Here is a 17,958-nt window from a genome sequence, read left to right on the forward strand (position 1 = left end):
GCAGGCCATTCACTTTGATTTGATCCAGTTATGAAATGTCATCATTTCGACAATAAAGAAATGCTACATAAACGTTATCTTGCACGTTTTATCGAACCATCTCCGTTTCTAACTTTCAATATATTTAAAAAGAGATCTCTCTCTCATCTGCGTGCGGGGGCGGGGCCTCACAGACATGCTGCTGTGCTGTGCACACATTTCTGCCGGTAATGAATATTAGGATACATTTTGTGAGGAAACTTTTCCATCAATAATTCCAATAAGTATTCCAAAATGTATTCACTACAACCCAACCCTGTGTACAGATCATCAGTCCTGTGTACAGATCAGTTCGATAAAGTCATGCCTAAACAGCGACATTTTACACGATACATATGGGTTTAAATAGCAGCATTTGCCACGGAAGGCGAGTGGCAGCTACAGTGAACCTTCTCTTACTCTCTCGCATCTTGTGGCAACTCCTGTTGAGCAGCGGCAGATGCCTCGGCAAGTTGTGGCATCTGTGGCATATGCCGGAAGTACTTGTCACAGATACCACAGAGTAGCGGCCTCTGTGGCATATGCCGGAAGTACTTGTCACAGATACCACAGAGTAGCGGCCTCTGTGGCATATGCCGGAAGTACTTGTCACAGATACCACAGAGTAGCGGCCTCTGTGGCATATGCCGGAAGTACTTGTCACAGATACCACAGAGTAGCGGCCTCTGTGGCATATGCCGGAAGTACTTGTCACAGATACCACAGAGTAGCGGCCTCTGTGGCATATGCCGGAAGTACTTGTCACAGATACCACAGAGTAGCGGCCTCTGTGGCATATGCCGGAAGTACTTGTCACAGATACCACAGAGTAGCGGCCTCTGTGGCATATGCCGGAAGTACTTGCCACTGCCTGCAGATGCCACGAAATGCGCTTGCTGTCTCTCCAAAAAGCTTGGGGAAAAATCGTTACTATATTAATCTCTTTTGAATATCTGGCATTATCACTTAGTCTGTTAACAGTTTTCATTGTGGGTCCTTTTCAACATATTGAAAAAAATGTATATGAATATTTTCAGGCCTGTTAAAATCAATACAACAAGCTGGGGCTCCATTTAGTATTTAAAGTATACACGGCATAGTTCATTAATACGAACAGTAATTTGGAAAACATTTGAAGAAGTCAATACAAAATTTGATAGCGATATAGTACGTTTCACAACTTTATATTCAGGTAAAACAAATCTGCATACAAAAAATACAATAATACAATTGGTAAAAAGAAGTATCACTTTAGATGTTCCCAGTGTATCTTTACATATTTTCCAACTTGTGTGAACCCGCACTTTAATATTAGCAATTCAGTTGAGCATGTTAAACACTTAACGCACTATAAACCTCATGCAGAGAGATGAATAAGGCATTCATGGGATTGTTTCACTCTGAGTTATGAGGTAAAGTGAAATTCTGCGGAACCTGATCTATCCATTTAACAAGACACTTCATTCACTTGTTCGGAGATTTATTATTTATTGCTAAGATATTTAGCTAATGGCTTTGGGATGACCCTATCAAAACACTTGGCAAGTTTACCATGAACTTCTGTGCAGGGGCCAGTAAAGTTGAATGATGGAGAGCATCACCCGGGGTCATAATCGCCTGAAAAGGATTTATATGAGCACATATTTTTCGGTACGGATAGTGAGACCACATAATCAACACTATAGACACTGTGGGCCCATGGACCTAAATGCCACGGCAAAGCTTGTCTCATTGTCTTCGTCGACTCATCCCATCCACAGACACAAAGACTACACTCTTTCTATGGAGAGGTTTGGAAGGAGGTCACATCTCTGAATTTCTTTTATTGCACAGCACCCTGTGTGTATCACAATCCTAATCACAAATTCCTTATGGCTGCAGTCACTTCTCATTCCAATGACCTGATGCCTCACAGATTAAATCAACGCTTTTGTGAAATGACAATAAAAGGAGTCTGTTGATCAGCCATGCCGTCTGTTGGGGCAGCGGTTTGGAGGATGTTGTTATCACAGTGTGAGGACAGAGCCAGTCTCAGGCTGAAGGGACTCTTTTGTGCCTCTCCCATGATCCCGTCTGCACTGTGAGGCCTTTCAGTTTACCCCATGGGGCTACTTCAAGGAGCCAGTAATGAGTAAAACAGACAGTGAAACTTATTTAGATTTATCCTTCATATCTTTTTGTGACTGTCTCCTTCTGTTTTGGGAATGTTATGCTTCACTTTGAGCTTTATCTAAGTCACACTAGAGGATTTGTGGGTTTTTTAAAACTATAGGGTCTACATCTTGGATATTTGCCGCTTGAGTTTGATGACACTGTATGGATAACATTTTATTTGAACCCTGCAATCGGATCTTAAAAGCTGGCTTAATTTCAACATGGTTGGCTTCATTTTTAGGAGGGTCATGATACCAATTTACGTTGATCAACAATACGGCTATTGTGGCTCCATGTCAGAAATTTGGTTTGACTGTTCTGGTTTTGCACGCGGCTACTGTCAAAATAGATAAACTGAGGTAAACTTGTACTATTTGTTATTGGAGTAAGAATATACATGTTGTAGTTGTTATAAGTACAGTACTGTAATATTTGCAAACCTGAAAATTGCTCTCTCCCCTTTTCCCATCCATCTGTTTAATCTAATAAACCCCAAAAGATAGAATTGGACCAAATGGCACTGCATCTCTCTCTTCTGCCAACATTTGTGAGGAAATGGTCGTATTGTTGGAATGTACTCAAGTCGGAAACTGACCGGAAACCGTCTGTATTTTGCCTTGCAAATTTGACATTGTGTTACTAGATTTACTAACGTTAGTGATCCCAGTGACACTACATGTCTTTGCAATTTGGAAATGGGCTTGTTCTATGTCTTACAGAGAGTTTGATGGACGGTTGATATCAGTTTGGGTTGTGTTCAATATAGAGACGGTCAGTTAAAGGTGTTGGGACACATTAGGCCTCTACCAAAAAAGATAAATGCCATTCCATTGAGAAGATGGGACTTCTGAAGTTCTGCTGTGGCCAGGAAAGCTGTTTGTGGTCAGTAAATACAATAAATCAGTAGACTCTGTAGAATAAACAACAGTGTCTGTACATATTTACTGTCCAACGATAGAGCTGAGCAGAGCAATGGAACAAATGTAATGAGAAATGGACTTAATAACTTTAGATTTCTAAGACTCGTGTTCATTTGAGTAATTGAAATGTTTTGACACTTGTGGTCACATACATCGTGACTGATTAATCAACTCTACAACATATAAGTGGTATATTTTGACTGTGCACATATTGATTAGACAAGTAGTGTGAGTAAACGCAACATGAACGATGAATAAATTGCCCAACGTCTGCCCAGCTTTGTACAAACCAGGGAAAGTCCCACAAACAGAAGAGGTTATTAAGCAGAAGTGGACACACAACATGTATTGATGTTTTTCTACAAAGTGCCCCGCTTCTGTTAAAAACATCTTCCATTGAGGATGATGCCTTAATGCAGCTTGATTCAACTTGTGGTTTGTCAAAGAAGCGTGATGGACAGAGATGATTCATCCAATATCAAGATATAAGAAGCCAGAGCTCCGATACTAAAACATCCTTAAGATAGCTAATACAGTATACGTCATGATGAATGTGACTTTGCTGTGATTCCAGGCACACGGCTCACTGTGTATGGGCTTCATCATCATATGTTATTGCTAACTTTAACCCAATCATATGCTCTTTATTTCTAATGTAATCTTTTTTGCCCAAGCGTTATCAGCACTTACAAATCTGTAGTGCTGCCAGACGTCTTCATCCATTAGTGTTGTGGAGTCAGGCGACACAGGCATTAAGGCTAAAAGCAGTCAGGATGGTGGAGGGAGAGAGAGGAGAAGGCCATTGCCCGTGAACATACAAGTCGTATCATGAGACATTGGAAACCTAGTTTAACTGAAGGTGGAGGAACCAGAACATCACCTTGACTGTACTGTAGGTTATCTTTGGATAGAAAGCTGGATTTCCTGCTGTTATTGTTTGGTTTATATTTGATTTGGCCAGTAGGGAAATCTCCCCTTTTTGTGGATACAAGCTCAGCTTTTAGGTGTGGTGAAAATTCAATTTCCCTGTTCTTTAAAAAGAGATTAGAGGTTTGTTTTGATTCTTACGAGGAAAAAAACACACTCTTCATCTCTGTGATGCTAAAACATGCTTATGTGGACCAGACTTTGTTACGTTATAGACCTACAGAGTTGAGGGTCTGAAGGCAAGATGCTTATCTAGTGTGTGATATAACTTCCCCTCTTCTAGAAGCCGCAAGGTCAGAGGTTGAAGGTCAGGGAAGGATTGTAAGTGGAAAGGGGGTCTTTGTGGAAAGATCAGGCAGTATGAGTTTCCTCTGGGGATGTGTGCTAAACAGCGCAGCATAAACCCCCCCCAATCCTTTCAGGGGTCACGACAACACGAGACAAGTGAAGTTGGTTAGCGCTCTAATTATACGCCCTCTCAAAGTGACATCTACCATGTTATCAAAACTAAGAGAAACCAATACTGTATGACAACTTTGACAGCAGGAAATTATGTATTTGAAACTGGAAATGACAGATTACGTTTTTTATTAACATGAGGAAATGTTATTTAATGAAGCTGGCGTTTCAAAATGTACCAGTACAATGTTCCCTGCTAATGTATTTGTTTTCTGCTAAAATAGTATAGCAACCACACCATTGAAAATGTTTGCACAATCCTTAGCTGATTACTTTTGTTCCCTAAACCTCAATCTTTACACTTTCATGATTTAATACATTTCAATAAAAAAAACGATGTTTGTTATAACACAATTGTGAAAAGTTCCTATATAAAGACTATTTGTAGGACACAGGGATGTAGGCAAGTCTGAGTACAGAGCAAAATATGAAACTGGTTTATAACATGACTTGGTAATTACTTGACTGATCGCAGGGTAATAACTGTCAATCCCAGAGAGAGATTCTTTAAAAATGGGGTTGGCCAGCCACTGTGACAAAAGCCTTTCACACAATGGTTGAAGTAGAGTGAGCAATGCTTGAGTTTGACAGAGAAGTCACTGCCAGTTCTTATCAGTCTGAGGTTTGGCTGTGAGCCCTCAAGGCTCGAGTAAACAGAGGTTTTCACTTGTTGACCCTGTTCCTCTTTGAGATTGTACCCAGGATTGACGCACATATGTGGCCTGACCTATCACCCAAAACCTGGGTTTCTGGCCCTTTGGCAGCAGGGGCAACAGGTTGAGGTTTGCAGCATGCAATAATTAGAATTATTCATGCACATACATGCACAATAAAGAGGTTACTCAAATATGAGTCACAAAACCACACCAGAGGCCATATGCAGACGGGCACCGATTCTCCTACGCACAGATTGAAATCAATATGATGACTTATTATTACACATAACAGATCTGAGACAGCATATGGAGGATGAAGGTCGAGTGGGTGCGGTTAGGAGGAAACAAAATGGGGGAGAGGAGGGGAGGGTGATCGGCCAAGTGCATTTGGTTATTGAATTGATGGGTGAGTAGGAGGAAGGAGACGTTTCCTTCCTGAGTTTGGTTGACCTTAACGATCCAGGAGTCAGAAAGCGTGATCTGCTAACCAGCCCCATGCACTGCACTCGGGGCAAGACCAGTTCAACTGAATCAAGACAGAAACACAAAGGACGGGAGAATGTGGAGGTAATGAGGTAGAAAATAAAGAAAGACGATCACACAAGCAGTATAAATGATAAAAGTGGCATGTTTACTGATTCATTTATTTTAAAATGGCTGATAAGGTAGAGGTAAACAAAACCAGGCTTTTGACCCTGGTCAGTTTGGCAGATAATAGAAAAAACTAAACCTTGATATATATACCGTAATAACCAGTGGAAATAAGACATATTAGTATGAGCTGTGAGCTGTTGTATTACATAGTATGTAGCTCAACAAAATATAAGATGTAACTTGTTTACAGTAAGGCTACTACTAAAACAGTTTAAGCCATTTCAAAAACCTTTCTCTTGAATTTCTGTTTTTGAAGGCAATAATATTCCATCCCAACTGTTTAAATATCATTTATCACTTTTGCTTGGGCCTTCATGAAAGAATGCTTCAGTTTGACAGGCATACTGTGCCTAGCTGGTTGGACAGTCACTGTGTGAGGAAGGAAGTTGATGAACGTTTCATTCCAGTAAGCATCCGACAGATAAAGTGAAAAAGACAAATGATTAAGAGCAAGATGCCAACGACATTTCCGATTTCCTGCCTCCAAAGCATTCACATCAATAGCCGTGAAAAATCGACCAACCCCAGTCTGACTCAACAATTCACAGTCTTTGTATTGCACAGTCACTCATTGTATGGCTACGGCTTCGTCTCCAACACATCTACTGACACATATCTCCACTGCGCTACGGCCACATCTGACCTTCTCTCTTCACCCTTTTGCTCCCTTCTCCACACAGTACGAGCATTGTAACAATAAAGGGTTTTTAAAGCTGACTGAGGCTCCTTCTCTGCTGCCAAACAAGAATTGACCCCTTTGGCTGTGACTCAGACTCCTGAAGTCGCCTGCCATCCCCCAGGAATTTTCCCCTTGACATTCCTGTGTACATTTTTTTTTTTAGGTGATTTGGCATGAGTGGGCCGTTCTGGTGCAAGGGTGAGCACAACACTTGCGCTTTCGCTCGTGCCGTTCATTCTTTGCCAAACGCTCTGCCAGGGACTCAAGGATTTATAGCATGTTGGGGGATTGTGTCCCTGCCAAGGTTTTCCCTCAGTGATATGTATCTTTTCATCTGCCATAGTGATCTACAGTTAATTAACAACATGTGGCATACAGAAGGAATTTCATGGCACTTTGTTTTGTGGGCTCATTTAATGATTTAGGTCTGTCATAGTCGAAGCTACTTTTCAGTTTTTCCATTTAATTCAATATAATTCTGGAGATTAAGATATATTGCTTTTACAAAAATGTGTAAATTGGCTGCCATTCAGTTTGTAAGTGCAAACACATCATAGAGATGCCCTACTCTATATCACTGCTCATTCACGATAGGTGACTTGGATTAGAACAAGCTAGATGTTTCTAATATTTACCGATCATCTTTCACATACGTTTGTATTGGACTTATGTCTTAAAGGGGCCCTATTTTACTTTTTTGAAATTAAAGCATGTCAACATGTCACACAAAATACAAATATGAACCTGAAAATTATCATGTCCTCTTTACAATAGGGAAACAAGAAGAAAGTTTGCCAGATTATGTAGTAAAATATTTCACTGATTAGAATTTTTATAACTGATTACAAAGTGGCACCAGAAACTGAAAAAAAGGCAAACCCATAGCTGAACTGTATAACAGATAATAAATGAGAATGAGAGCAGCACACAGGAAGAGGATAGGGAGCTGCAGAACAGAAAGAGATGGAGAGGGAGAGCAGATGCTGAGAATGAGGCCTGGTCGATAAAAGCGATGCAGTTACTCCTCTGCACTCTCAAGTTTCCTGGTTGACCTCTACGAGTGCTGATCACATTCTGCCGCAGAACACACACACACACACATTCAGGGGTGTGTTCAATCTGCACTAGGTTAGCAGAAACATTTGATGGGTCACGCAAGGTAGGAGTCGAGCCAAAGGGCCTCAAGGAGAAAAGAGAAAGTGATTGATGCTGGGCCAGAATAAATCGCAATGTTCAACATCAATCAACAAAACGGGGGCAACAGCATTCTTCGTAGTCTTTACTAATCCCTTAATTTGAATTGTGTAACAACTTGAACACTTCATGTTGATGTAAAACGTCATTGGTGTCGGGCAGGTCCTGACAGCAGTCACGGCTGTGCTCATGAGTAATAACATATTATTAAAACAACTTGCTTGTGTCGGAAACCCCTCCTTTTCCTTTTTTGTTGAACTCCAAAGTCAGCTATTAAAGTTTATGTTGTGGAAACAGCAGCAGCACCTGTTTGAAAGAGGTATAAATTAAGAGTTTTACACAAGGTGTGGCCACTACAGAACACACACAGAAACACTCACTAAGTACAAATGACACACACAGCTTGCATATGTGAGAGCAACAAGATCTGTCTTGATTATTACTCACATAATGGCAAGTATACATGTTTCCAGTTACACATTAATCAGTATCAAACAAACCCAGGAGGACAATTCCAGCATTTCCCCCAACAACCAAATAATGCTTTACAATAAAAGCTTGTCATTTTGACAGCGCCTTCCTTCCGTTTTTATGAGCTGATGTTCAATGACAAGTTGCAGACACATTTTGACCGGTAACACAAGTTTGCACTCCTATAATACAAAAATTGGAAACATAAATCTTTGTGGATCCTATTTTGGTGATGGGATCAGAGATTGAGTATTGTAGAAGAAAATCACAAGTATTTATGAAGTACACAAAAAGAAAAACTAACAATCATGCTGATATACAGTAGCCATAGGTCGTTGTATTAGACGTGAAATATCCACATTATTTTCAAAAGGTCTAATCCTTATTTTCTCTTATGATGCATTTTAATATAAGTGTTTTTTAGTATAAGACATGATAGAATAGTTTGAACCCATTTGAAAACCCTTAAAAATCACAAAATATGAATATACATGGTTTTCACAAGACAAAGACACATGCCAACCCACATTTTAGGCATTGAATAGGTTGTTTTGTGGCATGATGACTTACAATTACCCTATTCCATGCTTTGCAACATCCTAATTTAAATGCATGCACTATTTATTTTGAATTTGTTGCAATTTGGAGGGCAGGACAGACAGGAAAGTCCTAAATGTACATTCAGAGACAGGCAGAAAGGAAACTATGAATACATGAGAAAAACTTTAAGTAGAAGAAAACAAGGAAACAGTGAGTCTTTTTTATTTTCATGACAATATTATTTATATGTAATGAGCTATACTGTACATGTGTGGTTTTTTTCTTTAAAACGCATATGTTTATGTACACTATTTTATGAAGTTGAAGATTATTTTTACAATATTTGGTTGGGTGTTTTTGGTGTTTTTATTATAATAGCTAGCCTCAGAGGTGCAGTATAAGAGAGTTGTTCTTGAGCAGATCATTAAATGTCTAAACATAATAAATCTCTGACAGAGTAGTGGTCCAGAAACCACTGGGCTCTCTGCATAGTGGAAACACGCTGAGCTCAGCAGAAGAGGGTCACTCCCCTCTAAGCCCAGACAATTCGATGTGAGAGGTTCAGTAAAGGCACTTAGGGTCCTGTTTTAACTGTTCATGTAGGGGAGGAGCGCACAGTAATGCACAGAGTAAAGCATATAGGATGTGATAAATGGTTAATGAACAAAATGAATAAAAGATATAACCGAAAAGGTTAGACAACAATGATGTTGTGTTTACTAGCAGTAGAGGGGGCTCACCAGACGTAATGAGAAAATAAATTGCGTCCAAATGACCACAAGACTGATTGAAGCAATAGTGTAGCCGGGGGTAAAATGGATAGAGGATTGAATGATAAGGATGAGGAGGGGGCATTTGTGCTGGACAAAGAAGATTTCTGTCAATGAATGGTGTCTGGTTTCGAGTGAGGGGTAGAGAGAGACAAGCTATGGTGGTGCTGGTGGTGTGTCTGTATGTGTTTGTCTATGGGGAGGGGGGATACTGAAGCGGACGGGAAGGAATTTGATATGCAGAACTTCATATTCAGAAGCCTGTCTGTATTTTCTGTTACTTACGCACTTTGTTAGCAGATAATATTGGTGTTTAAACTAAAAGTACACCACCTATTTAGTATTGCACACATTGTTAGACTTATGAAGGAAATATTAAGAAAAATCATCTTTTAAATTCCGAGATAAAAACAAACGTCCATGATCCGATTGATTTACAAGCAGCCACTCTACCAACTAATTTTGAAATCAAATTGCCAACAATGCCTAATGGGTCCTGAGATTGCATTGAACATTTACCGGAATTTATCCAATGACTGATTGGACAGTACTGGGCGTAGGCTTCCAATACCAACAAAGGTTCCATTTCTTACAGATTCTGTATCACATGTAGAACATCTTAGTAGAGATTCTGCTGGCTGTAAATAATGTGGTGTCCTTGAAAGCTTAATAATATTTTTGAAGCTTGAATTGATTCCTGGAAGTCTTACAAAGGAGAACAGAAGTAAGGGGGGTTTGAATTAAGTGTAATGCAATAAACCCAAAGTCCACAACATATTTTATAGTCATAGTACATTAAATAACATTACATGAAAAACATGTGTGTTTTAGCATGCTGCATGACCTATTAGTAAATTACATGCACTTAAAAACCACTTAAAGAGGAAATTCCTGTAGACTGAGATGTCTATGATTAACAGAAACCTTTGAAATAGAGATACTGTATATGACTGCATGGACTACAAGACCTCTAAATACTGCTAACAAAACAAAACACTAATCAAGGGTCACATGTTAAATGAAACTGGGTTATGCACAGTGTACATAAGCCTGCAAGGCAACATCTTTGCTGTTGGGCTTTAGAGTAACATGAAACTAAGATCATATTAAGACTTATTTTTAGTGAGAAAAAAAAAATCAATGACTGAGGTTAAGGATAAAGAAGGATGGACTTCTAACATAATAAGTTAATAGGATGTTCAGCATATTGGTGTTGCCATAAAGTACTTATCACATCTTTATAATTCCTTCAGCTAAAAGCCCCTCAGCCGCTCAATGCATCCATCCAAATAAAAAATGTTATCACTTATTTCTCATTAGTGAGAAATGGCTCAGCGGCTCTCCCCAGATATTTACAGCCCTTGCAAGCCAACGGGATGGTTTCCTGTTGACGATGTGAGTAACTGTAAGTAAGTGACAGGCGAGGATAGGTTTCTACATCCGCGGTGAGGAGCGAACACGACTGCTTAGCTTTAATGGTGGGAGGAAAGTGGCCAGGACTGGATGGACATATAGCTCTTACCTACGTTAATGGGTCCCTGGGGAGGAAGGGAAATGACCGCGTGATGTGGATTTAATGTGTGTGTGCATGTTGTATGTGTTTGGAGGCACGAGGAACATGTATGTTTACACTGGTAGAAAAGGAGTAGTAGGAGTATCAAGATCTGTCATATTTGGATCCATATTTAATTCATCGATACAGTTCAATCATATCTTGTAGCTGAAAATATCCTGCAGCGTATCAAAGAGTCAACAGTATGTTTCTCCATCTGCTGCTGCCGATTGTAGGGCAAAGTTTAGCCTGCAGGAGATGTTTCTGATGAAAATGTTTTCCTGTGATTTGATTATAGATGAAGTCTTTTTCAGTTTATTGTTTTTGGTGTTTCAGCTCCTAAACTTCACTGTTTTGGTTCATTTTTCACAGCTCCTACAGTTTCTGAAGATCCCCTGTTCTATTCAAACTTCACGCCCACCTATGATTACTTTTCACCCGACGACCTTCCACCAGGGGGCCCTCCGGACACCACAACCCCCATCAGTACCACCAGCTCCACCACCAATGGTGACTCTAAGGAGCCGATCTACCATCTGAACGACAAACTCATCCCCATCTACTGCTCCATCCTGGCCGCCGTTGTAGTCGGCCTCGTGGCCTTCATCATCTTTAAGAGGTGAGGAAAAAGCACAGAGTAAGACAAAAGATGCTTCATGATACCTGACGACCACAGAAGGATTACCATATAGTCATTTTGAGTTGCCCTTTATTTCAGACGTAGTCTTGTGTAGTCCTGTCTCTGCAGTGGAGAACCCCTGGTCTAGTGCTCAAAATAATACATAATCATGATGTTTTTGGTTTGAATAATTTTAGCATCATCATATCATTTTCTTAAGTTATAGGGAAATGTCCCTGTTTTGATACACCCTCACTGCTCTCCTTATATTAGTTTGTCGCTGTAGCAAGCAGCTGTTAGCAAGAAAGTTAAAAACAAATCAAAACATGTCCAGCACCAAATGGGCAAAGTTAGCCACTAGCTGGAGAACACCATAGAGCTATCAGCATCTGAAGAGCCAGATATATCCCCAAAGAGAGTAAATCATTCGAATAAAGATGTTTGGAGGGCCAGAAACATGACTTAATATAAATGTTTTATTGTATCTTCTCGTCTTATTCCCTTTGCTCAGGTGGAACAGCTGCAAGCAGAACAAGCAAGGAGCCAACAACTGCACAGCCAACCAGAACCAGACCCCGTCCCCGGAGGGAGAGAAGCTGCACAGCGACAGCGGCATCTCTGTGGACAGCCAGAGTCTGCAGGAGCAGCAGGGCCAGACTCAGGCTCAGACAGGTACACACTAATACCTGTACCCAAACAGAGGAGACTACCTTCTTAAAAATAAATACAATAGTAGTCATTAATCGAACAATCGCGCTTAAATGGTCAAATAGGTAAGTGTTTATTTGGCGCTGAATACTGTGGTAATGAGTGTCTTCTAATCCACAATAAGTCTGATGGGTTTTCTGTGAATGTACACACCCTGAACTTTCCCTCCGCAACAGTAAAGAATTTCCCCTCAGGAATGAAGCGTTTGCTAGCTTCACTGTGAATACGACCTTTCAAACGTACTGTAGCAAATCAACAAACACGGATTACAACACTGACAGCCAAAGGGTTTTTTTTTTTTTGCAACACCTGGCAGTTTCCTGTCCTGTCCTGACAAACCAGTTTGAGAGAATTCAAGACTTTTAAAACCACATGCTTGCCCAGATTATGGTAAAGAAAGAAAACAATGTGGCGCAAGCATGGGAAAAAAGGCAAACAGCAGTGCTCTCTCTCAGTTTGCACAGTATTTTAAAGTGGAAATATTTGGGATATGTGGAGGTAACTTTGGTCTTAAGCAATCTTTGCTGTGGACTGCTGATGACAGTCGGACAGTTTGGATAAAGAAGCATATTTTCCTTAGATTTTCTGTAATGATGTATTAATGGAACTGGTCAGTCAGATCGGCTATCGCTGCTTATGTAGCTAGCAAGGGCTTTTTTTTACCACTTGTATTCTACACTCAATCACTTTTTCCTTTTCATATAATTGCGACCAACTTGGGAGTTTAAAATCAGGATGTAGAATTGTTTCAGTGCTCTAATAGTCAATCAGAGAGCGATTTGTAGGGATTTCTTTTAAATAATAGAAATTCAAACCTTGTTTGTTTCCTCTGCAGTTGTCAACATGGATGAAGAGCCGTGTTTGCTCCTTCCTCTCCACACCAGAGAGAAGGTGGAGAAGCTGCTGTTCAGTGGCAGCGAAGGAGACGATTGCAACCACATGGAGGACAGCGACTGGTGCAACCTGGCGGGCCTCCTAGGATACGAGGAGGAGCGGATCGCCACCTTCCAGCAGGAGGAGCATCCCGTCCGCGCGCTCCTGTCTGATTGGGCGAGCAAGGACTGCGCCAGCCTCGACTCGCTGTGCACGGCGCTGCGCAAGATCAACCGTGAAGACATCGTCCAGAGTCTGGTGCTGAGTCCGAGTGCTACGAAGCCCACCGCCACTTCTGTAGTGTGATTCTAGATTTAAAGTGAGCAAACCTTAACCTTAGTATTATTCCTTGGCAACCCTCACTCCATATAATTCATGCTAGAACCGCTTCAAGCTATTCCCTCAAGAAGCCAGCAGTCAAAAACCATACAGTAAGTCCTGAGAAATCATTTTCAAGTTTAATCACAGGGAACCGCCAGAAATTAGACAAAACTGAATGAATACCAAAGTCCCTTATCAAGCCCAACCCTTCACGATGTGCATATTATCAATACTTTTTAGAATCCACATAACGTAAAGCCTATGTCAAAAGGAAACTGGCTATAATCATTCCATTTTGGAGCATGTCTATATCCACACATATTTCTTCATTATTTACAATCAAGATTAGCATTCTCTCACTTTTTTTCTCATAACAAAGCAGCAACTAACTGAATTTAACATGGATTGCTGGATCTTTTATCCAACATACAGATATCCCCTACATCTTTACTCGTAAATATTCATAGTCTTTCCCTCAGTGATGGCGTCATTAGCCAGTGTTGTATCTCTAAATGTTACCTTGTAAATCTATGCTACCAAAGAGGAGAAAAACGTCTCCAGACAATACCTGACAAGCAACATTATTTACATGCCATGTCAGACTTTTGCTGCCAGATGTGGATATCACAACTCTGAGGAAGGATGCTTTTCAAATAAACCTGTTCTCCTTCTGCAAAGATTTAAGACATTGAGCTGCGAGGAATTAATCTGGACTAAGTGGTTTCTGCAGACTCTTCTTTGTACCCGACAAGTGCTTTGAGAACTGAAGGCTGGACTTTGCCAACCAGGTGGTCTGGGGGGGCACGTCATTAAGCGAGGCAACATGAGACACTATTCTATGTGCTCAGGCCGATCTGCATAGCACAGGAGCTCCAACACAGACTCCTTCAGACTGAAAAGAAAATGAGCAACTATGTAACTGTATGTATAAAGGCAGACAAGCACACATACTGTACGTATACACACACATAGGCCTACAATATGTAACCATGCATGCACGATCCAAACGCACTCAAAGGTCCCATAAACATTTACATTCTTCTCAACAGAAAGTATCAGAGCGCCATTCACCCTCTTCCTACATCATATCCTCCCAAACCGGCATCCAACAGGTGACCTAAATAACAATAAACCACACCCACGTGACCATTGCCGGAAGTGATAAACAATAAGAATTAAACGCGATGCAAACAGAAATGAAGATAATAATACAAATAATAAGTAATGGCAAAACAAGCATTTTGGCTCCTACAGGTGTCTTGTTTCTTTATTGTCTGGGACAATGACCTCTGGATAAAAGGCACGTCAGTGGAGACATAAGTCAAAGGAAGTGGGATGATCCGACGGAGGTAAAGGGAAAGAGTTTTGGATTACTTAAATGTAAAGCTGAAACCCAGGAATCTGCATTTGCATAAATCAGCTTGTTTAAGTGTAAAGCATGTTGTGTTGATTTGAATTGGTCAAATTCTTACTGAGGACCCCGAGCACCTAGCATTTATTTTTTATTTTGAGGTGTAACATATTTTAAAGGAGCAGATAGGTTACTGTAATCTTACCTATATCACCGGCTCCATCTGTTACCTTTTCAGGTACAGATTGTATATTGTTACTAACCACTAGCGTCATGCTGTAGTGTTACATTAAATGAAGGTATTCTCACTCTACTCTCTATGGGTTGTTGTATTTTAATACCCATAATAACTGTAAATGGTATTATGTTTCTCTTATTGTCCTATATTTTAGTAATTAAACGTGTCATTATGTATTTTTCGCATCACAAGTGCCTGGCAAAATATTTCAGGTATCCGCTGATGTTGTACATTTGTTGTTTATAGCCGTTTTTGTAAGTATGTTTTCTTCAGTTGTCGTTTTTTTAACTTGTAAATACATTTTTCTAGTTTTTATTTTAGTTAAAGCCTAGAAGGCTGTAACTGTACAATATCTATGTGAATGGGACGTTGTTACAATATCAATGCTGTCCTAGTTTAAGAAAGGTCAAGAAGGGCAACCGGAAGGTAGGTGAGCCTTTGCGAGGTACTTTTAAATATAATGATTCACTATCAGATGTGTGAAAGCAGTGGCGTCATTAAGACTGGTCATGAATAGGGAACACATATTTAAAATGTCGCTATAAGGCGAATCAGAACTTTAAAAGCTTTAATCGTCAATTTGGAAAAAAAATACTGCCAGCAACCAAACTCTATACAACATTTTAATACTCTGTGATTTGAGTGCACTGTAAAGAAAGTCCATCATTTTGCAGTATGACATTTTGGAAAACATGCCATTTAGATTGAGAGTATACATGAAAAGAACAATACCACTACAGCCTTATCGATGTAAATTCAGGCAGACAGAGTTACACAAAATTAAATATAATTCTGGCAGATAATCCGTAATGATGGGAAATTTGACAGACATGTACTTTATTAGCCATTACTACAGAACCACCTTCCATGAAAGCCTGTACAATAACTCAACACTGTCTTCAGAGATGTGAACTGTGACTGAAGATACATCTTATTTTCCTTGGGCAGTATTTGTTTTGTTTCAAAGATTTGAGAGATTTATTTAGTGACCAGACATTGAATTGTGTGTACAGTTAAAACCAACTGAAGGTGACACAACATGATTTTGCACTTGAGAGTAACAAAGCAGTCCTGCAGCAGGGGTTAAAGGGAAGATGCAGGGAACTAAAGTCTGTTTGGAGGATAGTGTTTTTAAAAAGCCCTGGTAATGTAGCTCAAGAAGCAAGTCAGACAGTGCATCAGGATTGAATTGTACAATAATGAATGTTCCGTGTATACCAATACATATACTGTACTATACTTAATGTGAATTTGCAAAACTCCTACATCAGACAAGTTAAACCAATAATAAAGCTCTTGAATCCACTTATGCCCTGTATTGATCTAACAATGCACACACTGTATTAAAGTGCATGCAGTTGCGTCTTCAGGAGCATAAACTCAATCTTAACACACACAACCATTAGATAAATAAATCATCTATTTCTTTCTCTATTCTTTTTTTTACCCCCTGCGTCTGTAAACTAGCAGATGCAACTGCCTCCATAGCCAATTAGCTCCTTTTAGCCATAGCAACTACAATGATGTTCACATTATTCTCCATCAACGAACTCAGTGGTTCTCAAACTTTTTCTGTCAGGAGAAAAAAAAAGTCGGGCCCCCCCACACAAATAGTCAGGCTCAGTGGCGGCGCCAGATATTTATTTTGGGGTGCTGTGGGGTAGCTTGACGTTTCATAGAGGGTGCTCAAACATTTAGGGTTTCCCATTAATGTACCGGTCGCTACAGTGGAATTCTCTACTGCAACACTCCCCACGCAAATACACAGTGTGACTGTTACAATGAAGGCTCGATAATCAGCTCACGGCATATAGGTGTAAGCAGGGGTAAAGTGCTATTTTTATAGGTGTGTGTGGACCTCACATAGGGGGGTCCGGGGGCAAGCTCCCCCGGGAAGATTTATTTTTAAATATTGAAGTTAAAAGCATCAATCTGGTGCACTTTGAGAGCAAAATGAAGAGATCTATGGATACATCTCTCAACACCCAGATGAAACAGAACTGTAAACAGATTTACTTTTTCTTTATGGATATTTTACAAATCACCCTCTTAAACTTTATTCTTGTTTTACTGTCATAGTATTTCATACCTGTTTTTCATTTATTCTCTTATTTTTTTATAACTCTAATGATCATATAAACGTGTGCCTCGGAAATAATTGTTTACATTAATGGTGACCAAACCGTTTGAGACCCACTGAGATAACACTCAGAGTCCTTTAGCTCACTGTCTCTCAGTCTGACAGGAAAGGACTCTCCACTTTGCTGTTGAAAAATCTCTCATGCTACCAACACAGCAACTATAGCTGAACTAGGTGGTGAGCCTGGACATCCTTAGCATTAAGTGAAGAGTCCATGTTAGCATTGTTAGCTACAGTAGCTCCTTTTGGCTTGAGCACCTACAAAAACTGTATGTGTGTCAGTTTCCATTTTTAAATCTTTAACTCTTCACATTTAAATCTTTAAACTACGAGAAACAGCTTTAAAATCAAAATGCTGGAGAAGTATTCCTGACTTAGCCTGCTGTTAACACTAACTCTTCATATTGATGTAAAGTAAATAATCCATGGTAACATTAAAATAGTCTATAGTTAACCATGAACTGTAGCTGTACTGTAGCATGTTTAATCTTGATAAGGTAGGACAATATAATAATTAAAATATAAATTCCCTAATAAATACAAATTTGACATTATAAAAACAAAGTTACATTAAATAGGGTTTCTATGAAAAAGAAATAATGTTTATATAATGCAGTAAACACAAGTTCAATTATCCTAGAAGGATGAAATTAAAGATTTCAAAATGATATGTTCTAATGATTTCATAAATGATATAGGCTACATGTACATGTT

General features: G+C 39.7%; 1 protein-coding gene across 1 annotated transcript in view; it reads left to right on the plus strand.

The window, feature by feature from the left end:
* Positions 1–16,409, plus strand: part of ngfrb (nerve growth factor receptor b) — a 29,828-nt gene extending 13,419 nt beyond the window's left edge. Inside the window, exons 4-6 of the mRNA XM_034214645.1 lie at positions 11,367–11,613; positions 12,125–12,285; positions 13,157–16,409. Of these exons, the coding sequence (XP_034070536.1) occupies positions 11,367–11,613; positions 12,125–12,285; positions 13,157–13,500 (752 nt within the window). The 3' untranslated portion in view covers positions 13,501–16,409. The remainder of the gene's footprint in view (positions 1–11,366; positions 11,614–12,124; positions 12,286–13,156) is intronic.
* Positions 16,410–17,958: the final 1,549 nt, after the last annotated feature.

The sequence above is a fragment of the Gymnodraco acuticeps genome, unplaced genomic scaffold, assembly GCF_902827175.1.
Source record: "Gymnodraco acuticeps unplaced genomic scaffold, fGymAcu1.1, whole genome shotgun sequence".
In the NCBI taxonomy this organism is placed as follows: domain Eukaryota; kingdom Metazoa; phylum Chordata; class Actinopteri; order Perciformes; family Bathydraconidae; genus Gymnodraco; species Gymnodraco acuticeps.